This window comes from Cervus elaphus, chromosome 5, assembly GCF_910594005.1.
Source record: "Cervus elaphus chromosome 5, mCerEla1.1, whole genome shotgun sequence".
Classification (NCBI taxonomy): domain Eukaryota; kingdom Metazoa; phylum Chordata; class Mammalia; order Artiodactyla; family Cervidae; genus Cervus; species Cervus elaphus.
This window is the reverse complement of record NC_057819.1, coordinates 132,844,158-132,868,484: the sequence shown is the minus strand read 5'-3', so window position 1 is coordinate 132,868,484 and position 24,327 is coordinate 132,844,158. Positions and strand designations below refer to the sequence as shown.

The 24,327-nt window shown below is 46.8% G+C and overlaps 1 protein-coding gene across 7 annotated transcripts in view; it reads right to left on the bottom strand.

Moving 5' to 3' along the window:
• Window positions 1-349: 349 nt before the first annotated feature.
• The window catches only part of ABCA6 (ATP binding cassette subfamily A member 6), a 60,929-nt gene continuing 36,951 nt past the window's right edge, over window positions 350-24,327 (bottom strand). For 3 of the 7 annotated variants that reach the window (XM_043905697.1, XM_043905698.1, XM_043905703.1), the window contains 19 exons: window positions 23,731-23,868; window positions 20,537-20,644; window positions 19,026-19,199; window positions 18,686-18,799; window positions 15,535-15,654; window positions 13,800-13,877; window positions 12,529-12,620; window positions 10,814-10,931; window positions 9,639-9,756; window positions 7,991-8,082; window positions 7,581-7,759; window positions 6,691-6,766; window positions 6,523-6,617; window positions 5,284-5,403; window positions 4,746-4,886; window positions 3,784-3,891; window positions 2,640-2,719; window positions 1,040-1,110; window positions 350-907 (listed from right to left, as the gene is read on the bottom strand). In XM_043905697.1, the coding sequence (XP_043761632.1) occupies window positions 806-907; window positions 1,040-1,110; window positions 2,640-2,719; window positions 3,784-3,891; window positions 4,746-4,886; window positions 5,284-5,403; window positions 6,523-6,617; window positions 6,691-6,766; window positions 7,581-7,759; window positions 7,991-8,082; window positions 9,639-9,756; window positions 10,814-10,931; window positions 12,529-12,620; window positions 13,800-13,877; window positions 15,535-15,654; window positions 18,686-18,799; window positions 19,026-19,199; window positions 20,537-20,644; window positions 23,731-23,868 (2,124 nt within the window). In that variant the 3' untranslated portion in view covers window positions 350-805. Of the gene's footprint in view, window positions 908-1,039; window positions 1,111-2,639; window positions 2,720-3,783; window positions 3,892-4,745; window positions 4,887-5,283; window positions 5,404-6,522; window positions 6,618-6,690; window positions 6,767-7,580; window positions 7,760-7,990; window positions 8,085-9,638; window positions 9,757-10,813; window positions 10,932-12,528; window positions 12,621-13,799; window positions 13,878-15,534; window positions 15,655-18,685; window positions 18,800-19,025; window positions 19,200-20,536; window positions 20,645-23,730; window positions 23,869-24,327 lie in introns of those variants that run through there. The other 4 variants (XM_043905699.1, XM_043905701.1, XM_043905702.1 and 1 more) reach the window with 4 other exon arrangements.

Here is a 24,327-nt window from a genome sequence, read left to right as displayed (position 1 = left end):
GTGGGTAGCTTTTCCCTACTCCAGATCTTCCCGACCCAGGAATGGCACTGGGGTCTCCTGCACTGCAGGCAGATTTTTTTTTACCAATTGAGCTATCAGAGACGCCCCATATACCAACTATACTTCCATTAAAAAAAAGTCAAAGAACTTGTATCTGTTTTTAAGCTCTAGGTAACTTTCAGCTAATACATTGGTCAAATATGGCCTGCCTTCTAGTCAAGTTTTTTTTTACTGGAAGTTTGCTAGGTTTTTGAGATCTGTTTTGCCTGTCTTACCTTTTGCCTAACTACCATCTTGAAATTGGAAAGCAATCTGTTTCACATCACACATAAACAACCTTTCCACTACACAATTTTAACTGTTTTATTTTATTGTTTTACTTTATAAAATCTATGTCTTTGTTATTCATTTTTATTGAAGCATAGGTGCTTTACAATGTTGTGAGTTCCTATGGTACAGCAAAGAGAATTAGTTACACGTAATCACACAACTCCTCTTTCTTGAATTTCCTTCCCGTTTAGGTCGCCACAGAGCCCTGAGCACCGGTTCCCTGTGCTGCTCAGCAGGCCCCTCCGTCCTCGGGAGTCTCCAGGCAAGAACACTGGAGTGGGCTGCCGCGCCCTCCTCCAGGGGATCTTCCCGACCCAGGGATTGAACCCACGTCTCTTGTGTCTCTTGCATTGGCAGGCGGGTTCTTTACCACTAGCACCAACTGGGAAGCCATTTTAAAATCATATATACTGCTAATTGTTACGTGCGACATGAGCTTAAATAACATCAACAGAGAATGATCGGGCTGGAGGCTTCACGGGCCCTCTGAGGGGCAGAGGAGTTTCCATCTCATGGTTGTATTAACCTCTTCATCGACATTCCCCAGCTCCTGCTCCTTAGAGAGTTCTAAGAACACCTGAGTGGGAGGCAGAGAAAAAGGAAAAACAATGAGCAAGCTGTTGATTGGCCTCAAAAGAAACAGGCAACATGCATGGGACTTTTATGTGAAATTTACAGGCACGACACCAGCTCACGCGGGATGACTCACCTTCTCCAAGGTGCACTGAGAGAGGCTGTATTCTTCCAGGTTAAAGTCATGTTTCACTGAAAAAAAACAGACTGGTGGTAGAGGCTTACAATTATTTATTACCAACCACCTTTTCAAAGTCATCTGAAATAAAAGTGCCAGTAACGAATATGAATGGAACACAGAACCGAATGAACAAATGCTTGGTGAAAGAATGAAATAGTGAAAAGTCATAATATCAGTATAAATACATATTAAACTCATCTTGATAGAATTTTCTCAGATCACTTACTGATAATATGGTTTATTACTGGGTTGGCCACAAAGTTCCTTTGTAACATCTTATGGAAAAACTCAAACGAACTTCATAGCCAACCTATTACTTAGTACCTGTATCTTGGGGAGACAGCTAAGTTCCTCGAGGGACTGAGGAACTCACCGATGCATTCTTACACATGAGGAAGGTTGCAATTCCATCGCATTCCCTTCAAAAAGACCTCAAGGTCCTGCGTAACTGTGCTGCAGCCAGTTCCTCTGCAGTCCCATCTCTCTACCGGAAATCTCTACCAGATTTCTCCACCAGGAAATCTACCATCAGATGCGCTCCATACACACTCACGGGTCCACAGCTCACCGTTTACACACAGGATCCTCGGCGCACAAGCCACCCCTGGGTTCCGGGGATGGAGCAGCAGAGGTCGGGCAAAGCCTAAAGCCCTGCCTTCATGCCGTCTGCATTCTAAAGAAGCACTTACATGTGTAATAAAGTAACTAAGAGTAGCTACTCTGGAGAAAAGAAATATCTAGGAAATATGTTGGGGCTCTTTTTCCAGGATGATTTTAAGGAAGGCCACAGTAACAAGCTGATAATTGAGCATAAACCTAAAAGAAGTGAGGAACAGCCTGGATATGTAAGAAGCAGAATTCCGGGAAGAAGGAGTAGAGTGTGAAGCCCTGGCGCAGGAGTAGGCAGGTGTGTCTACATTTAGGAAGAGCAAGAAAGCAAACCAGATTTCTTTCGTCTCAAACACGAGGAGTCAGGCGCCGCTCTAGGCTCTTCCAGATGGACTTGCTCAGTCCTCCCAGCAATCCTGCCAAGTGGCCACTGATCCTGCCTTTCACTTACAGACGAGCCATCTAGACACACAGGGGTTACGTGGCTTTACCCAATGTCTCTTAGCTTGCAACTTGTTCTAAAAATGGAACTCCGGTGTGATCTAGAAATCCCACTCCTGGATGTATAGCTAAAGAAAATGAAAACACCAGTTCAAGAAGATTCATATACTCCAGTGTTCAAAACCAGCATTGTCTACAATAGCTAAGATATGGAAGCAAACTAAGTGTCCATCAACAGACGAACGGATAAAGAAGGTGTGCTGTATAAATATGCATCTCACGTAAAATAAAAAACTGCAAGGATATATTGTACAGCACAGGGGATACAGCCAGCATTTTATAATAATTTTAAATGGAGTAGAATCTACAAAAGCTTTGAATCACTGTTTTGTGTGCCTGAAATAAATATAATAGTGTAAATCATCTGTACATCAATTGAAAAATGAACACAATTAAGGTAAGAACTAATTCTTCAAAAGTTTTACTTAAAAATGGCCATTCTTACCTGTCTCTAACTTGTGAAAGGCCTGAGAGAGAGGCTGGACATCCTGCACAGGCAGTCTATAAGCCAAGAAGGAGGAGTACCTGGAGACAGAAAAAGTGTCACACTTCATCTTGAGTTTCAAGGGGGAAAATGACCATCAAAATAAAAGTTGATATTAAAAGTTAGTAAATAAATTTTATTATTTTTAAAAATTTTATTAACAAATAAAATTAGTGCAAATTAACATTTGGCTTCAATATGAAACAATAAGATAAATTTCAATAGATACTTCTTGCAGTGGCTTTGTTGGCTGGCGGTTGGAGATAATTCTCCTGGAAATGATCCAGTATAATTACATTTATGCTCCAATATTTCGGCCACCTGATGCCAAGAGCTGACTCATTGGAAAAGATCCTGATGCTGGGAAAGATGGAGGGCAGGAGAAGAGCGACAGAGGATGAGATGGTTGGATGGCATCACTGACTCGATGGACATGAGCTTGAGCACATTCCAGGAGATGGTGAAGGACGGGGGCGTCTGGCGTGCTGCAGCCCGTGGGGTTGCAAAGAGTCAGACACCATTTAGCAACTGAACAACAATGCTCAGTGTAGTTTATTCAAACCTTTTCCTCGTGGAACACAGACGTTCTGAATGAATCCCTTTGCAGAGCTTGAATAAGTTAGAGCTAATCCCAATATTTCATCCTTGTAACCAGAAAGTGAAGGCAAGAGACACGTGGTTGAGAGTGAGGGTCACAGTGGTGAGGGGACTGAGATGGCTTTACACTTAAAAAAAAGCACAACAGGAGCGCTGTGAGTTAAGTTTGATTTGGGGCAAAGTGAGGACTGCAGCCTGAGAGACAGCGCCTGAGATCGCTCTGAGACGCTGCTCGGAAGAGGCAGCGGGGCAAGGTCAGTGCGGAGGTGATTCTGCTGGAGGGGGGTACATGCAGTCAGGCACGTGGTTTTTGCAGAGGATTCTGTTGGTCTCGTGACGGTTGCTGCTGACCACGAGGGGCCGTTGTCGCCACGAAGGCGGTTAGTGCTTTTCTAGATGTGGGGAGGTGCAAGTGTTGGGCTCGCAAAATGGGCTCCTGAGGACATCTAACCATCTGAGGACCGGTCCTGTTTCCCCGGAGCACAGACGCCGCGTGCCTGCCCCCTACCTGGAACTCTCTAGGGGGCACTGGAGGCCCGCTGCTGCGGCAGCACCCGGTTTGATCCTTGTAGAGGGAGGCAGGCCGACGGCTTGTGCCAATCTGCAGTTGACCCAGCTCGAAGGGGAGGAAGTGCCAGGGTTGATTTCTGCCCCCGTCCCCTCGTCCCCCTCTGCTGGGACCTCAGGCCCCATGCGCGGCTCGTTCCCAACAGACTGTGAAGCCCCCGGCCGCCCCGAAGCTGCTCAGACCCCAGTCTTCACCCAGCCCTGCTCTCCTGCCTGTCTACATCAAAGCCGTGGCTTGAGGTCCAGGAATGGGACTGAGTCCTGCGTCCCCACACCCCGCTTAGATGATTCCGTTGCTTTGTACTGGGTGGTACACCCTGCTTCTTCCGTGGCTTCTTCCCCCGAGGAACTTCAAATTCAGCTCTTGCTCCCGCTCCCTGCCCCCGCCTTGAGAAACCACACCCCTGTGTCTCTGTGCCCACATACACACCCCCTTCTGTTCTTCATTGTGAGGCAGGAAAACGCCACTAAAGGGACACGCTTTGATGATCCCAATTTCTGATGGGGCTGATTCACCCTAAATAGTTGTATCTTTAAAACAGTAAATATTTATATATTTTAAATATTTATGGGGAAGCCCCGGGAAGGTGCCCCAGGCTGGCTGCGCTTTGTGCAGATTCAAGTCATCAGAACTTCCTCTCCTGTTTTTCCAAGTCCCACTCCAGACCTGGGGACCAGCCTTGGGTGGCCGCGGAGGCCCAGGACGGGGTCCCCAGGCCTCCCCGGGGGGACACATCTTTCTGGGGACGCTCACACATCTCCTCTAATCGGGAAGACGTAAATCTGTTTCTGAGGTCCCTCCCTTGCTGCTGAGGTCTAATTGCCCTGAAGTGCTCACAGAGCAAAAAAGGAACCACGGATGGGAGAAGCCAGCCTGCTCCTCACAGCCAAGAGCTCCTTCACCTTTCCTGCTGGGCGGCCCGCGGGAAAAGCCTCAGGACCTCCATGTGGACCGACGTCCCCTGGGAAGCCTCCTTCAGTTTTAGTTCCAGAATGTAATCCTTGCCGAGGCTGTTTTTCAGGTGTTGGATGGAGCCGATGCATCTGTGAACAAGAAGGAAGGCACGCTGGGAAAATCTCATCCCTGGGATTTTTTCCTGTTATTCTTAAATTTCAGATGTAGGGAAAGGGGTCCCTGCGGGAGGGGGGAAGAGTTTCGCTGGTTACAGTGGTTTTGCCCTTTTCATATTGTTGTGTTAGTTACTAAGCAGTGTCCAGGTCTTTGCAACCCCATGGACTGTAGCCCACCAGGCTCCTCTGTCCGTGGGATCCTCCAGGCAAGAATACTGGAGTGGGTTGCCATTTCCTTCTCCAGGGTGTCGTCCAGAACTAAGGATCGAACCTGCATGTTGGATTCTTTACCGCTGAGCCACTGGGCAAGCCTGGCCCTTTCATAGCAAGTCTCGTTTAGAAATTGAGGGCAGGCTTGGCCGGCACCCACCTCAGCCTCCCGGACACCATGATGGCCACACGGTCGCACACGGCCTCCGCCTCGGCCATGGAGTGGGTGGTCAGCAGGGCGCCCCTCGTCGTGTTTCTAACAGCTGTCTGGATCGTCTGCCTGAATGAGCCCCAACAGTAATGCCGTATTTTATAAGGGTGAGAAAAAAGAGAGACGGAAGGGAAATTTTATGGCTAAAATACAATTCATGAATCATATTTAAATTCTAAATTTAAAAAAAAACAGGAAAATGTGATTACATAGAAGGTTTTGATAATAGTTTTTAGGTGTGTTAATGGCATTCTGGTTAAGTTGAAAAAAAAAGAAAATTTCACTTCTTTTGCAGAAGCTAACTGAAATGTTTACAAATGAAGGATACGCTGCCTAGTATTTGCTTCAAAATAATTGGAAAGCAGCAAAAGGAAGTGGGTGGAGGCAAAGATGAAGAAAGATTGGCCTTACACAGAGAGCATTTGGCTTAACAGAGTCACATGTGATTCTCTTTCCATTTGTATAAAATTTCCATAACAAAGTTCTTTTAAAAAGTTGGGAAAATACTGGGCAGACACAAATATGAAAGTGGATTGGAGAATTTTATAACTGCAAATATAAAGTCCTCAATAGGAATTTAAAAACTATTAAAAGAAAGTCTAGATCAACAAATTTAACAGGTTAGCTAAAGGCGGGGGGAGGGGGGGGAAGCAAAGGAGGAAAATGTATTCGCAAGCTAATAGTTTCTAAGGAAAAAGTTACAGACATCTCAATAATTGGCAAAATTAATCTACATTCCAAATCGCAGGACCTAAAATTCCAGTGAGACACTGAGGGGTTTTCTAACCCCAGGTGAATCCACTTGAAGATGGTGCGCTATGAGAGAATGCGCTGTTTCGTTGCTCAGTCGTGTCCGACTCAATTGCGGCCCGTGGACTGCAGCCCACCAGGCCCCTCTGTCCATGCTCTCTCCAGGCAAGAGCACTGGAACGGGCGGCCGTGCCCTCCTCCAGGGGATCTTCCCAACCCAGGGACCGAACTCCCGCCTCCTACATTGGCAGGTGGGTTCTCTACTGCTGAGCCGCCAGGGAAGCCCCTGAGAGGATCTACTTGTTAAACCCTGGTTTCCCTAGGACGGTGAGTTGTCTCCGCTCAGCTAGGGGCCAGTGGATCTGCTTTTCCAAGGTCAGCTTAAAAACGCTCCTTTCACAGAAGGTCCCGCCTCCTGGCCCCGAGGGCGCCGCTCACCACAGCTGCTTCTGCTCGGCGGGGTCCAAGCCTGTGGACGGCTCATCCAGAAGCAGGACGGGCGGGTCTCCCAGCAGGCTCAGCACAGAACACAGCTGCAAGGCAGAGACACGGGGCTGTTCCTGCCTCCGCCCGCCACCCTCCAGGCAGCCCGCGGCACACACGCACCTTTCTGGCGGTCCCTCCCGGTAACTTCTGCACGGGAACGTTCAGCTGTTCCTGCAGCTTGAAGGCGTCCACCAGTCTGGTGGGAAACGGTGAGATCAGGAGAGGATGTGGGGAGAAGGTTAACCCCACACCGGGGTTATGGCCCTGGGTCCCCTCCTTGGCTCCATCACTCTCAGAACTAACCATCAACGCAACATTGTAAAGCAATTCTCCCCCAGTTAAAAAAAAATTTAAAAATCTAACCATCAGAGAATAAAGTTTATTCTGAACATGAAAGATTTACGTCTCGTAAAAAAATTTTAAAACTAACTTGAATTCTAATGAAATAGATGATTATTCATTCATTCAACATTTTTTCAATTCATTTTGCTGAAGTGTAGCTGATTTACAATGTTGCGTTAATTTCTGCGGTACAGCAAACTGCATCAGCTATACGTATGCACATTCTTTTCCATATTCTTTTCCCTTAGGGTCTAACCCAGGACACTGAATAGAGTTCCCTGTGCTGTATGGCAGGACTCTGTTATTTACCCACTCTGTGTGTGAGAGCTTGCGCCCGCCAAGCCCAGGCTCTCTCTCCATCCCCCCGTATCCCAGGTTCCCCGGGGCAACCACAAGTCTGTTCTCTGTGACTCTGTTCCTGTTTCTTCGATAAGTTCATTTGTGTCACAGTTTAGATCCCACGTGTAAGTGACACCCTGTGTATCACTGAACACTGACTATTATTCTACGCCATTTACTTTTTAAGGGTTCCCCAGCCGGGGATGCAGGGTCTGGCCCCTGGCCTCCATCCCCTCTGCACCCCTGCTGCTCCCCAAAGATGGAGCTGTCCCCCCTACTGCCCACTCTGTATCAGGACGGCACAGAGGAGCCTCATGGGCGCGCAGTACCGTGAGATGGCCACGCGGGCGTCCGCTCGCCGCAGCCCTTTCACAGCGGCGAACACCTCCAGATGCTCGCGCGTGGTCAGGCTGGGCCACAGCACATTCTCCTGGGGACAGTAGCCCAGGAACCGGATGCTGGCGTCCCCCTGCTGATCCAGATCCGAACCGTACCCCGTCAGCTCCACCTGAGAAAGCGGGGGCGCTGGTTTCAGAAATGTGCAGGCTCGTCTTCAGCCACACGATTCCTCGAGAAACTGACTTGTGGCTAATGAACATCGAAGAAATACTACAGAAGTCACCCCATATGTTTATTGCAGAAAACTATTTACTCACAGTACAGGCTCACAAGGACATCACCTCTATCTATTATAGCGTGTCTACTTGGGGAACGGAAACCACATCTTCATTTGCACTACCTCTCCAGCTGTTGGCGTTATCATCCCAGATATCATTCTAACAGACGAACTTTTACCAGCACCGTCAGGTCCCAGCAATCCCAAAATTTCTCCTGAAAGACAGGCACCTGCCTGAATCAGTATTGGAAGTAAAGCAATAACATAAATCTGCTTCTTCAGCAACTACTTGAGATACATGTTCATCTCCATTGCCATTTGGAATTTTTTTATCATATATGTAATCCATGTCACCAAAACATGTTCTTGAACCCCTATAATTATATAAAACATTTTGAAAAAAAGCTTAGAGACTGACACTTGCTGTCCATACATGGGTCTTTTTCCAGTGAAAAACGTGCCCATAATTTTTTATACTGCAGATGGCTGGCCTGCTGAGCACCTCAGTAATTCCTAGACCTGGGGACTCAGGCATCTTTTCTCCATCTCAAACTCCACCACCTGTGTCTGAGTCATTATCATCTTTCATCTGAGATGGTACAATGATATGAACGCCTCTTAGCTTGTCCACCACCCAAATTCATGGACAAATAATAGCCAGGGTGAAACATTTTTCAAAGTATCAATTAAATGGTGACAAAATCCCTCCAGTGGCATTCTGTTCAACTGGCCTAATATCTAAACTTCGCTGTTTTTCACGCTGGACCCTGCGGGCCCTGCTAACCTCTGAGAGCATTCCTTCAGTTTACAGAGCATCTGCTGGCCTCTCTGAGCGCCTTACCCACGCCAAAGGCAGGCCTGCGTCTGAGCCCGCGCTGTGTCCTCCGTCTGGGAAGCTCTTACCTCTGCACGCTGACATCGCTGGCACCTCCTTATCACCTAGTGCTGAGCTGTGCCAAGTCGCTTTAGTCGTGTCTGACTCTTTGTGGCCCTGTGGGCTGTAGCCCGCCAGGCTCCTCTGTCCATGGGATTTTCCAGGCAAGAACACTGGAGAGGGTTCCCATGCCCTCCTCCAGGGGAGCTTCCTGACCCAGGGATTGAATCCAAGTCTCTTGTATTTCCTGTATTAGCAGGTGGGTTCTTTACCACCACACCAACCTGAGGCCTGTTCTCACCTGGATCTTGGCTTAAACGTCTCTGCTCAAGAAAAGTCTTCCCTACCCTAAGCTTCCCTGCTGGCTCAGACGGTAAAGAATCCACCTGCAATGCAGGAGACCTGGGTTCAACTCATGGGTTGGGAGGATCCCCTGGAGGAGGGAATGGCAACCCACTCCAGTATTCTTGCCTGGAGAATCCCATGGACAGAGGAGCCTGGTGGGTCACAGTCCATGGGGTCGCAAAGAGTTGGACATGACTGAGCAACTGAGGCTTTTAGATTTCAACCCTAAGTGAATGTGGCCCCGAGTCACTCAGGTCATGTCACAGATTTGAATGTTCCCCATAGAACCTGCCAGTGTGACATCTGAAACTTCTCTTGATAAGTCATTTTTGTTTACTGACCCCTCTGGGGATGTAAAAACTATGCTATCACGCATTTGTCTCTGTTTCATAATTATATTTCCAGCTTCTTAAACAGCCCCTGGTGCACTCAAGAAAACATATGTTGAATGAGTGAATGAATGCTTCAGCAACTACAACAGTGTCAATAACCTCGATGTTCAGTGGGTATTTCTAAAAACAATGGCGAATTTAAACACTGACAGTTACAAACCTTTTTTAACACAGAAGGAGATGTTTCTCACTGCTGTCTTCTTCCTCCTTCTTGAAAAGCACCTTTTCTTCTGGCCTGCGTATTCTTTGTGCAGACAACTAGCAATTATGGCCGGTTTCTGGAATACAGGACAGAGTGACTTCCTCTTAAGCAGCGGTCACTTTTCATTTCTACGCTCTGCCTCCTGGAGCCTCTCTTGCCCTCTGTCATGAACCAAACCATATTTGTGTTGAGGGCAATCCACATTGCTTGTCTCAAATGTAACATGCATTCATGGATGCTGACCATACTTCTTGCTAAAAACAGATGAATGAATAAAGAATATGTATATATGTATATATACATATATATATATATTACTCAGTCATAAAAAGAAAGAAATCATGTCATTTGCAGCAACCTGGATGGACCTAGAGATGATGTAAGTGATGTAAGTGAAGTGAGTCAGAAAGATACAGACAAATATCGCATGAAGTCACTTATACGTGGAATCTAAACTATAACACAAACAAATTTACCTATGAGACAAACAAACAAAAAATCAGTGGACTGAGTAAACAGCACCATTTTAGGCTGGCTTCTCGCCTTCCAGTAACAGAAGTATCTAAACTCGTGTGAACACCTCCCATATCAAAATCAAAGAGTAATCCTTAAAACCTTAATCTCTATCTGGCATTCTATAACAAATCTCACATAAATTCTTTGACTCATGAAACTGGGGGTTTGAAATTGCAGCTCTACATATCCAAGTCCATTTTTCTCAAAAAACAAAAAAGATGAAACCAGTGTGATTTGCATTCTTCTTTGAACATCACGGACTTCGAAAGACGTGCCTGCATATTTAGGAATTACATAAAAGCATGGTTTCCCAGGTGGTTCAGTGGTAAAGAACCCACCTGCAGTGCAGAAGATACAAGCAACACAGGTTCAATCCCTGGGTTGGGAAGATCCCCTGGAGGATAAAATGGCAACTCACTCCAGTGTTCTTGCCTGGAGACTCCCGTGGACAGAGGCGCCTGGCGGGCTGCAGTCCATGGGGTCACAGAGTCAGACACCACTGAGCGCACACACACCCCGAACCCCAAACTTTCTAAACAAAACCCAGCACATCAATCAACCTCTGTTCCTGAGCTCCTGAACATTCCATTAACTCATTTTGCCACTTGTGTCCCTACCTCCTCTATTGATGTGTTCAGGGCGGTGGCTGTTCTTCTTCTTTCTGCTTGAACATCTTCGTCTTCACCTGCATGTTCTTCCGCATTTGAACGAGCATCTCTGCTTTTTGGGGAAATTCTACAGAAAAGGTGAAATATACAGCACATGACTTTTTGCTAGGTATCAAAAATGTATCAAAAATCAGCTTCTCTAACTATCCCTTCCACTCCCCCTGCCATAGACTATATTTATTTATTTATTCATTTTCAAAAATCAGCTTCTCTAACTATCCCTCCCACTCCCCCCGCCATAGACTATATTTAAAATGGCTATATTTTAAATGGATAGCCAACAAGCTCCTACTGTAAGCACAAGGAACTCGTGGTTATGTGGCAGCCTGGATGGATACAGGTATACGTAGAGCTGGGGCAGTTTGCTGCTCATCTGAAACTATCGCATTGTGATTGGCTATATCATTATACAAAATAAAAAGTTAAAAAAAAAATGAGCTTCTCTGTGATTTCACCGTGGTGCTTTCAACAAACTGGTGATGATGCTGACTATGAATATCATGTCTTCTTCTGCCAGGAACGTCCACCCCTGCAACCGAATCCCCTTCTCGGTGTTGCTGCGGTTCTCCTAATGAGTGTCTCTGACCCTTTCGAATTTCTCAGCAAGCACTGCCACTGCTTTGAAAATCAGGTCCCCTGCGTTCTTCTCTCCTGACTCTGAGCCCACGTGACTCACACCCAGTATCTGCCTGGCGTCCTTTACTGTTTGGGGCTTCCCTGTGGCTCAGACTCTGCCTGCAGTGCAGGAGACCTGGGTTCGATCCCCGGGTCGGGAAGATCCCTGGAGAAGGAGATGGCGACCCGCCCCTTCCAGGATCCCAGTATTCAGGGGAGGCTGGAGTCTTCCCCCTGCTAAAACACCCTGAGTTGTGCTGCCGAGCCAACCTCATCCTATCGCTCTGGTCAGGCATGTGTGATCCTCTTGAGTGGGAAAAGGGCATATTTGAGTTCTCATTAAAATGCTTCTCTTAATATATACATTTTATTGAAGTAGAGCTGACTTACAATGTTTCCTGTGCGCAGCAAGGTGATTCAGTTACACGTATACACATTGATTATTTTTCAGATTATTCTCCATTATTAGTTATTATAAGATATTGACCACAGGTCCCTGTGCTATACAGTAAACCTTTCTTGCTTACAGAATATCTATTTTTTTTTAAGTTAGAAATCTAGCATTCTATTCATACTAAGTCAAACAAGTATTTGAATTCTCATTAAATTTTTGAGAGCTTGAAAGCTCCCTTCAGCTGACTGATGGCAGAACTCTGCCTGGTGGGATGATTTAGTCACTCAGTCGTGTCCGACTCTTGCTACCCCACTGACTGTAGCCCGCCAGGCTCCTCTGTCCTTGAGATTCTCCAGGCAAGAATACTGGGGTGGGTTGCCATTTCTTTCTCCAGGATTTTTTTCTGACCCAGGGATCGAACCCAGGTCGCCTGCATTGCAGGAAGATTCTTTTACCAACTGAGCTACAAGGGATGCACGCCTCTGCCTAGGTGTCCCGTTTCCTGGCAGTTCAGCCAGAAATCCACTGACCATGCTGAAAATCATCACGCTATTTATACTGTCAATATAAATCAGCATTAAGAGGCTGAGGGTGCAGCCACTCCCCAGGAATATTAAAATGCAATATTAAGTATGAAATTAACTTTTATCCCAACCTGAAAACAGGATCCTTTTGCATTATTTTCTTTCCACACTTTGCTTCTAGGCATCGCAGGACAAACATGAAGAGCAAAGCCTGAAAGTAAGGCTAGGAGCAAAGAAGCAGTTACACTGAGGGGTGAGTTCACATCAGAAACATCTGAATCATAGTTTGGGTCTCTTGTCTTCAGATAAAACAGGTCTGAAACATTCGTACAGATCAGTTCTACAGTAACGATCCAGCTTGGGGAACCCGCCTCCTTTCTTTCTCCCTGATGGACAACCTACATCCGGTCTGTCAGCACCTGTGACCTGTTTCTCCTTTCAAAGTTACCCAGAGCTCAGGGCTGCCCCCACCCTAGCCGGACAGTAATCGCTGACAGTAACACCACAGCCCCTGGCTGTGGGTCTCTCTTCTTCCCTTGCCCCAAACATCTACTCTCAACACAGCAACGGGAGCCATATTTTAGAGCATAGATCAGATCACAGCACTTCCTGAAAACTCCGCTGGCTCCTTGCTCTCACAAAGTAAGATCAAAGTCCTGGACGTGACCCAGGATCTCCCAGTCAACCCTCCGTTCATCCACACTCAGCTTGGTCACCTCTGTGACCTTCACTCTACCCTGTGGCTACCCTGCCGCCTGCCTGACCCTGGGTCAAGTCAGGGTCACTCTCCCACCTCCTCCGGGAATATTCCTCCCTGTGATGTCCCTAAGGCTCGCTTCCTTGCCTCCTTCGGGTTTTTATTTTTGAAGTCCATCCATCTCACACCCCATGTTATTTATTTAGTTTATTATCTGCCTCCTTCCATCAGAATTTAAGCCCCATGAGGGCAAGGGCTACTATTTTTGATCTATGCCTAGAAAAGTACTGCCACAGATGCAAAGACACTAATTTCCTTCAGCCCATATACAGCAGTATAATCATTTTCCCTTTTCATTGTTTTTTTTTTTTTTTACTTTTGCTTTGTTTATCTCTAATTGCAAAGGATTTAAGTTATATTGCATGGATTTCTTTACAAACTCTCAAATTTGGAGGGGGCAGTAGACAGGATAAATAAGAAAATCTAATTTTATACTGCATTCTGGATTTACACAGTCCATTCATGCATATAAGAAATAACTAGAATGTAGAATTGTATCTGAATGTAATTGCTTTGTCTAAGACTATATTAAAAACACTTTCAAAGTTGGCACACTTCAGACAAGATCAAAGAGTTACTACAGTAAATGATAAGCCCCGCCCCCCGCCCCCAAAAGCAGGCAGTGAGGTAGAAAAGCTGTCTTACTATTAAGCACACTAGAAGGTCAGCTGCACTCAGGTCAAAATTCGCGTCTTGATGTTTCATCCTGTATGAATGGATTCTCTGCAAAGACCAAAAAAAAAAAAAGGCTCAATGGAAATTCATCAGCTTTCTTATTCGCATTTAATTAACAGGGAATTTTACATATTGGAGATTTCCCTCATTAAGTTTGATTCCCCCTTTGTGCCCTGGTGACAAGCAATTCCCCACAGAGGAAAGAGAGGACCCCTACCCAGCCCTGCCTGCCTCTCCCAGCAGGTGACCTAAGTCTGTCCATCTCTTCGTTCTATTTTTCCTTGATATTTTGGTTTAGTGTTTGCTGACCGTTTACTCAGGTGTAACAGACAGAGGGGTCTACACCGTGAATGATTCTAGGGCTCCACCTTCTTTGCCCTAAATGCCCCCAGGAGCCGTCCTGGATCCCAGGGGCGACTGTTTCCATCGCAATAATTAGTCCCGTCCTGGGATTCTTTCTTCACCAGCGGCGCGTTCAGAAAGTCACTCATTCCTCCCCAGCCGTGTGTGACACACGTGGGTTGGTGTATTTCGCTTCACAGGGCGACTTACATCTTAGGAGAGAAAGGCTTTGCATGAAGGAATGAGTTTGCAGTCGGGAATTCCAGGCAGTGCCAGTGAAGGGAAGGGACACTTTGCAGCTGACTTTCCGGGTCCCTGGGAGCACACGGGGTCAGGGGAGCCCTCGCGGCTCCCTCTAAGCCACGACCTCCTGGAAGACGGCGTGCTCCTGGCCAAGCTCTCCCGCTCGCCGCGCCATCTGGCTCTTCCTGTGTGAAGCGCCTTTGCCTCTTCAGTGCCCCGAGCACCCTCTCCTGCATCCCTGCCTCGGCCGTTCTGTCGCCCGCCGCCCCCGCCGCCCCCGCCGCCCCCGCCGCCGGCCGCCCGCCGCTCGTCAGGACCCAGCGTAAACCGGCCCCGCCACGGACCGCAGCACGCCAGGCCTCCCCGTCCATCACCAACTCCCGGAGTTTACTCAGACTCGTGCCCACTGAGTCGGTGATGCCATCCAGCCATCTCATCCTCTGTCGTCCCCTTCTCCTCCCGCCTTCAATCTTTCCCAGCGTCGGGGTCATTTCCAAAGAGTGGAAATGACCACCTTCGCATCAGGTGGCCAAAGTATTGGCGCTTCAGCATCAGTTTAATTCTATTTCTCAATGAGTAAGTGTTATTGTATGTGAGTATACACTCACACTGGATAATGAATACCCATGGAATCAGGCAACATTTTTCCATCTAACATTCGTTTTAAATACATTTGACAGTGTTTACGTTTCATAAAGTGCATATGGCAGAAGCTTTTCTTTTTATTTCCGGCTGCCCAGTATGCCTTTGGGTATCTTAGTTCTCCGACCAGGGATTGAACCTGGGCCCTCCACCACAAAAGTGCTGAGTCCTCACTGCTGACCCCCAGAGAATTCCTGGCAAAGCTTTCAGAATGGCTTTATTGTGGTTAAATTCTCATGCCATAAAATTCATTCATCTTAAATGTGCGATTCAAAGATTTTTAGTAAATTAGCAGAGATGCAAGAGCATCACCACAATTCAACTTAGGAACATTTCTGCCGCCCCAAAGAGATGCCACTCCGTTCCCACCTCAGCTCCCAGGAAAACACCAGCCCGCTGTCTGTTTTCTTAGGTTTAGGCAAAGTGCTTTAATAGGCTGCGCATTCAAAATTAATGGCAATTTGATAACATTTCTTACCAATTGCAAAAAAGTTATAAATCCACTCAAGGTTGCTGAGGGAGCTAAAGCCATGCAGGCTATCAGGACAGGGGCGTCAGGCCCAAGTATCATCGTGATGCCAAACGTGACGACTGTGACCTGCAAGGCAAGAGGGGACACGTCAGCCCCATACACACTCAGCGACACTGATATTTGAGGACATGCTTAAGATGCAGGTGTTCTGATCAAATGCATGGGAATGTTCCCTTGTGTGGACACTCTCCTTTCAAAGGGAGAAGGGAAGGGAGGAGAGTTTGTTATGAGAGAGACCTTCAGCTCCCAACAGAAAATTCTTAAAGGGAAAATCTGGAGACGAAGGTGAGAGCTAAACTGTTCAAACAGACTCACTGAGACCTCAGTTTTATCCCGAGTCTGCCACTAATTTTTGTGTGACTTTAATTAGGTTACTTGACTAGCAGATCCAAACGATTGTGTACGGGATGGATAAACAAGGTCCCACTATACAGCACAGGGAACTACATCCAAGGTCCTGTGATAAACCCTAATGGAAAAGAATGTGTGTATGTAACAGTCACTTCGCTGAACAGCAGAAATTAAACTCAACATTGCAAATGAGCCACACTTCAATAAAAGAGTTTAAAAAAAAGAAATTATAAAGGATTAAAGCATCAAAGAAAAAAAATCCAAAAACAGAATACTTAATTTTTTCCCTCCATAAAATGAGGAGAATTATACTAGATAATCTTCATTATTTTTCAAATCTGATATTTCAACATTCCATAAATATGTGGTTACTTTTCAGTGGTATAAAAAAATGAAACAGGCAAATGCAAAGAAAAAAGAAAATAATCAGAAAGTATATAAACAAGTAGGACACTGTAACACTATGGTGTACTTTTTATATTGTGAACAAAGAAATTTTTAGTTTGCAAAACTTACTTTGTTTTTGCAATACTGCTTTGTCTTATTTTAACCCATAGTAAGTTTAAAATTAATTGGCAATAAAGGGAAAAAAAGATCTCCAATCATTTGAAGATATATTTCGATTTGAAAAATGCAGTTTTTCGGTGTCAAAAGTTCAGTTCTCGGCTGTGGTTCTTTATTTGCTAAAGCTTGCTTATTCACACGATAGTGAGAAGGTCTTGGTCATCATACTAACCCACAAACCTAACAGAAAAGGCCTCGGTATTATCATGACTCTACTTAGAAACAACAAAGCCAAGTTTCCTTGTTTGTTCGTTTATTCACTTGCCGCTGAGGAATTCTGCAGGAGGAATTCACGATAAGACAGTGCAGACTCAGGTCTGCTTCCCCCAGGCGCTGGAGGGAGTCTGCCTCACCAGCCCTTCGTGCCTTACTATGCACAGACTTGGCGAGGGGCGGGGAGACGGGGGATGGTCTCTGCTCTCTCAGGGGACAGACACGGAAGCTCCGCTCTGGCAGAGTCTGATGTTTCGAGTTCTGGAAGCGCTGTCCTATGCTGTTGGAGTTGACACACTTTGAAATCTGCTGAGAAAATTCTTTCTCATTTTTCCCAACTGAAAGCATCACTGCAGAGGCTACATCCATGAGGAAGCCCCTGCCCTGGCCTGCTTCTGCAGTGAAAGCTGAGGCGAAGGCGCGGTTCTACCGGAGACGCTGAGCGAGTCCTCATCTGAGAGGCCGTCGGATCTGTGCAGATAGGGTGAGTGGTGAGCGCCTGGTAACCCAGCAGCTGCCTCCTCCCTCCACACACTGCAGCAGGCGTTCGTCTAGATGTGCATTTACTAAATCTCAGCCTGGAGTGGTTTCTGCTCAACGAGAGCCAGCCGAGCGAGTGGGCAAAGACATAAAGAAAAAGGAAGCACGACTCCGGGCTGCTGACTCAGGACCAGTCAGCTCGAAGAGCGTCTCCGAGGCTGCTCACGCTGGGACAGTGGAGTCCTCGCTCACTCTGACAGGATCGGACCTGTCGGAGCCCCTGCTGGCCAATAACCCTGAGGCCGCTCGAACACCACCCCGAAAGAGACTTTGTTCAGAGCCGAAATGACAAGAAGACACAAAGTGTGCACACGAATTTTCTGTCCACCTTTTCCGGACGTATGCTAACCAAGAATGTGAGCTGAAAAGAAATCAACTGTCAGTCAGACTGACATCTGTTCCGCTTACCCAGCTTCTGGTTTTATATTGTGCAGTATTATTAAGTCTGTTGGCTGGAAAAAAAAAAAGAGTTCCCACAGCAAAGTATGAATGGAAAGACTTTGGTGCACCAAATGTTCACGACTGTGTCTCAAAATCAGTCTTCCAAATAAAGTATCTCTACAGACACTACCAGCGGAATACTGAGAAATACTGGGTTGGCCAAAAAGTTTCTCTTGGGTGTTTCCATAACATCTTAACTTTTTGGCCAACCCAATACTATCTAGAGATGCCAAATCAGAACGCTGTCCGCTGACAAAGGGTGAGTCAACAGCTAGCTGCTGACCAGGACAATCCGCTGCCAACGCCTTACAGAAACCAGTGGATGATATCATATGCATTTTCTTAGCAGGTGGACTTTGGTTGGGTTTCTCTCGTGATTTCAAGACTCCTACTCCAAGAACTGAGAGCTGTGTATGCAAGATAGACATTCCACCAGCAGCTGAGGAGTTCAGCGAAAAGGCACCTGAAATGCAGAGACTAGGCAACCCCAGAGTTTAGACTAACATTTCCATCCAAGTTTTCAGTGATCTTACATGCTCAGTCGCTTATTCATGTCCCACTCTTCTGCGACCCCAGGGGCTTCCCAGGTGGCGCTACTAAAGAACCCATCTGCCAATGCAGATGTAAGAGAGACCGTTTCGATCCCTGGGTCGGGAAGAAGGAAATGGCAACCCAGTCCAGTGTTCTTGCCTGGAGAATCCCAAGGACAGAGGAGCCTGGCGGGCTACAGTCCATGGGGTCGCAAAGAGTCGGATAGAAAGTAGCGACTTAGCAGGCATAGCACACAAATCTTCTCTGTAAATTCGAGTTGAGTTCGTACATGAATTCTCCAGGAACATCCATCACTGACTCCATAACATGTTACACCCACTCCCCTTTCGAGGGTGTGATTTTAAGGTATTGATTGTCCCCATTGCTTAAGGCAAAGGTGACTATGTTTAATATTACACTGAAAGTTTGAAAACGAACGGTTTGTGTAAGTACTTACTACATAGAAGCAAAATGACCAAAGGCCACTATTTTTTCTCCTCTTACGAAAAATAAACGCTATCACGTATGTCAGGAAGACAAGTGAAGCTGCATAACCAAGCGTCATGACAACCTGAAGACAATACAAAGAGATACCGAAGTCAAAAAAATGAGATACGAACTGAGGAAGAGGTTACAAGAGTTGCTTATGTTTCTTATTACACATGCACTCTGCATGGTTTCTGTTTGGGTTTGTGACCAACTAAAAGTGGAAACTTCATGATTATATGAAACTATATCAATGTGAACGTTTACTATGAATTGCTGTATAAGATATTGCCTGTGCCACTGTTACTTACCAAAGCAAATATAACTCGACTTGTGAGATAAATGTACACCATGTCTGCTAGGTAGAAAATCAAATACATGGAAAGGAGAATGAGACTGTAGAGGCTGACGTCCACCAGCGCCTGCCCACACCAGTACGCAGAGGGGAAGAGGCCAGAAATCCACAGCTGGGCCTTGGTTCTCTTCTGATGGAAAACCACAGCAGATACATGGATTCAGTTGGAATTCAAATCCAAAACAAACACACCAGGTGATTTTCAAAGGCAAATATGATCTAATATTATAATAAATTAAAAAAATTTAAGTGTCTTGAAGTGGACCATTTTTCGAAGACTTTATTGAACTTGTTACAATACTGCTTCTGTTTTACGTTTTGCTTTTTGGCTGTCAGGCACACGGGATCTTAGCTTCCTGACCAGGTATCGAACCTCAACCCATGCATTGGAAGGTGAAGTCTTAACCACTTGGACCACCAGGGAAGTCCCTAAAATTTTTTTAAATCTAATATTTTAAAATTTTAATATTTTAATCTGCTTCCCTGATAGCTCAGTTGGTAAAGAATCTGCCTGCAATGTAGGAGACTCTGATTAAATTCCTGGGTTGGGAAGATCTGAAGGAGAAGGGATAGGTTACCCACTCCAGTGTTCTTGGGCTTTCCTTGTGTCTCAGATGGTAAAGAATCCACCTGCAATGCGGGAGGCCTGGGTTCGATCCCGGGGTTGGGAAGATCCCCTGGAGAAGGGAAAGGCTTCTCACTCCAGTATTCTGGCCTGGAGAATTCCATGGAGTCCATGGGGTCGCAAAGAGTTGAACACAACCGAGCGACTTTCACTTTCACTTTTTCAATATCTTAATAACGTGTACACCGCTTTTAGGAAACTGATGACAAAAGAGCCAATTGCATCCAGATGGACATTTAAACATGAGAATTGTTTTATCTGGTAGGTTTGAAGAATAAATAGAACAGTAGCCTCCTAATGATCAAAGCCTGAATCAGTCTCCTTCAAAAGAAATGCTATTTTGTTATCCGAAGAACAGTAAATTCTCCATTATCTAAATATACTCCTGGATAATTACTGACTCAGATGGTAAGATATTACTTCTTTAAATCTGATATGACTGTCTTGCCTTGATAATGGACGTGACCCAACACAAATACAACCGAAAAACTGTACTCTGCACAGCGGCAGGTGGACTAAAGTCCTGACTGTGGTCTTCAATTTCAGTATCAGTGATTTCTTCCCTGTGGTTAGGAAATGATGTGGTCGAAAGTTTTATCATATTCCCCTTTGAAGGTTTAGGTTAACTGGAGTGCCCACCAGACTGTCGCCCTTTTCTCGTCCTTCTGAAGTAACAAGCACTTTGTGCTTTTAGAAGTAACTTTTCTGACTTGATAGAAGTAATATGGAACTGCATTATCTGAGTTGAACACGTTACAGTGTTTTCCTGTGAGAAAACCCATAGCATTTAACACATAATGACTGAGGCCCCAGCGTTTTTCTTCCCTCCTCCCTCTTCTTACTTTGTAATCGCTGACGCTGTTCATGGCGATGTAAGGAGACAGGCTGCACATGACAATAAACAAGAAGAACGACCCTTCGGGGAGCCCCGTCCAGAGCAGCGCGTAGCCCTGCAAGCAGAAGACGCGCTTGGTGGGGCCCAGGAGCACCAGCGCAGCGTCACACCAGAAAACCTTGATGTGACGGTGTAAGTCGACCCCACCTCAACAAAACAATTCATTAACGGTATCCATATAGTCAAGTGCTTAAAACCAGTGAGCATTTGTAAAAAAGGAAGGAAATAGCGACCATCACAAAAGCACATGCTTCTTGAAGTACTGAAAAATCAAACATGCACATCTAGTTCATCAGTCTCCACCCACAGAGGTTCGGGGGAGAAGTTGCTGATCACTTAACGTGAAGCTTCTTCTCCAAGGGGAAAAAAGAGAAGAGAAAAATGACTTAGAAACCATTTCAGGGCGCGTATCGAAGCGAACTGAAAGCAGAGACCTGCCCGCACTTGGTCACAGCGGTGATGTTCACACGAGCCGAGGGACAGAAGCAGCCACACGTCCTCAGGCAGATAAGTGGGTGTGCACGAGCAGAATCATTCACCCTTAGAGGAGGAAGTCCTGTCACACGCGGCAACATGCGTGAACTGAGGGGGTGTCAGGGAAACGGGAGGGAAGCGGGAAGGAAGCCAGGCACGAGAGATGTGCTGGTAAGTGATCCGCTGACACGAGTCAGATTCCCAGAAAGCGCCGCAGCAGAACGGGGGTCAGGAGGGCCATGAGGGGCGGGGAACAGGGAGTCTTGTTTGGCAGAGATAAAGTGCTAATTGTGCAAGACAGAAGAGTTCCGGAGATCTGACTCAGTGTGAATACGCTGAACACTTCCCAAGTATTTCCTTAAAAACGCCTAGATGAAATGATCTGACTCAGTGTGAATACACTAAACACTTCCCAAGTATTTCCTTAAAAACGCCTAGATGAAATGATCTGACTCAGTGTGACTATACTGAACACTTCCCAAGTGTACCCTTAAAAACGCCTAGATGAAATGATCTGACTCAGTGTGACTATACTGAACACTTCCCAAGTGTACCCTTAAAAACGCCTAGATGAAATGATCTGACTCAGTGTGACTATACTGAACACTTCCCAAGTGTACCCTTGAAAACGCCTAGATGAAATGATAGCCAGTGGAATCTGCTGTGTGCCTCAGGGCGCTCAAACAGAGGAGACAGCCTCGAGGGTGGGGAGGGTGGGAGACGGGGGGCAGTTTCAGGAGGGAGGGGTCTATGTGTGCCGACGGCTGCTTCGTGTTGACACCAATGCTATCCCGTAAAGCGATTATCCTTCCATCAGAAATAAAGACATTTTAAGGCATGACTAGATGGCAAGTTTTTGTGTTATGGGGCTTTTTTTTTTAAACCCTTATACAAAAAATAATAATTAAGGAACTATGAGAGAAGTAGATAATTCAGGTCTGGAGCAACCGTCTTCCTCAGTAAACCTATTGATGAAGAGGTGAGGATACTGGTAGCTGAGTGGGAGCTTCTGAAGCACAGACTTAAAAGGAAAACTCGCTGCAATAAGCCCACTGTCAAAGAGAGAAACTTGAACTCACTTCCCCCAGATTGGTGTCTGAGTCCGGCCTTAGGCTCACGGCTGGGGCTTCCCAGGTGGCACAGTGGTAAAGAACCCGCCTGCCAGTGCAGGAGACGTAAGAGGTGTGGGTTTGGTCCCTGGGTCGGGAAGATCCCCTGGAGGAGGGCATAGCAGCCCACTCCAGTCTTCTAGCCTGGAGAATCTCATGGACAGAGGAGCCTGTCGGGCTACAGTCCTTGGGGTCACAAAGAGTCAGACACGGCTGAGTGACTCAGCACACACAGGTACGAGGCTGCCTCTGGGATTAATTACAGGAGGCCAGGGCAGTAGCCTGTCTCAAGATCATTCGCAAACTTTCCTTCAGGCTTTGGAAGCTACATCTACAAATTCGAATGTTTCAGCAGATGGGAGAGCGCTTCACTGTCTTTCTGAGAATGGCTGAAAGGAGAAAAGTATGCATCTCTGGAGATGTCTAAGAGAATAACCATGGGGCCTTGGTCCATTTTGATCCTGAACAAACAAGCAATAAAATGAGGAAACTCAATGACCCAGAGGGGCTGCAGCCCCCTCGGTCCACCCAGCGACCCCCTGTCTGCAGGGTCCCTCCAGACCCCCTGGTCCGGCCGCGCCCCGCTCTCAGGCCAGTGGCGGCTCTGGGTCAGTGCCGCGTTCCCCGTGTGTTCACCCGGCACCCCCAAGGCCGTGAAGGCCCAGAGTGGGCACAGCCCTCTGTCACAGACCGGGCGGCCTGCTTCTGACGGCTCTACTTCCAACCGCGGTGCTTGCTCTCCCAACCTCCTGGTTTGGGACAGTCAGGATCCGCTTTGGGAGATCCCTGTAGGGCACCAGTCGGGGTCTAACCAGAAAGTCTTCACCACCCTTAGTACGTAAAACAGAGGGAAGTCAGTCACACATGGGTTACGCGGGTGGGAAGAGTGGAGGAAGCCATTGTCCCTTCTGGGTTAGAAGGCGAAGGGGAGGGGATGTGATCGGAGCCCACGGTGTGCGACCTTTCTGCCCTCCTGGCTCCGATCCCTGCTTCCTGCTGTCTAAATCCAGGCTAGAGCTGGCTGACAAAGACCCCTGAGAACGTGGCTCTGGGTATCAGACACCCTCATGATGCAGAGCAATGATGGGTGAGTGAAGGGACGGATCCGAAGGAAGATGGCCCAAGAGCCGGCAGATTCTCCTTCATTGCAGTCAATCCGTTACCCGCGGAGTCAATGAAGGGTCCACCACTGAGTGATACCAGCTTTACAAGACTCTAAAGCTGGGTTACCAGGGCTCCTGACTTCCAACCCGCTGTACACACACACACACACACACACACACACAAACACACACACTCACTCACTCTCTGTCTCCAAGACACTTCTGCAGTCAAGCTTGTATTTTTTCAGAAGATTCCCTAGGAGACTATGACAGAATACTTAAAAATATCCCCTCATGCAAATTCTTTAGTAGTAACTTAGGAAAAAATCATACGTTGCTATAGCATAGCCGGATTGAAAAATTAAGACGAAATGGTTCTTATGACTGACGATCCAGAGGACCCAGAGCACTCACTCAATAGCTGAAGAAGGTAAGCAAGCAAACCCAGCGCTTACCAAAGGGTATGCGCTTCTCTCGGTGCGAATACACTGTGTCTGACCGAACATCCGGAGCAGCCCGCTGCTGACGACGCTCACCAGGACAGGAAAACAGTGCAGTCTCTTGGTGTTGCACACGACCGAGAACTGATAGTCCTGCCGATCAAAGACAAACAACGTGAGGCTGACTCTGTGCCACTGAAGAAGGAGAAACAGGCTTTGCACCTAAGAGCTTAGCAGCGGCGCATCTAGCGGTGTGACCGTCTCTGAGCAAACTGGCCTTTCTGAGCGTCGCCTTCCTCTTTTGCTGGGGGGACAGTGAGTGGGCTGGGGTACGGCCTAAATGAGATCACGCACATCAGGTTCTGGTGGAGCAGAGAGCACAGCTGGCCGTATGCATTTTCATCAGCATTACTGATTTGAAATCATTCGTCCTCGTTTTGCTTACGAGGAAGTTTTATCGACCAGGATTTCAGAGGCCCTGACAAGGGGACAGTACGCTTACAGAGAACAAGCAAAGGAACCCTGACCTTCTGCGTAGGAGGTAAGCGCGGGGTTACACTGCCAATGAAGCGTTTTCACACTTCCTGAGACCGCCTTTATGTTCTTCATGTT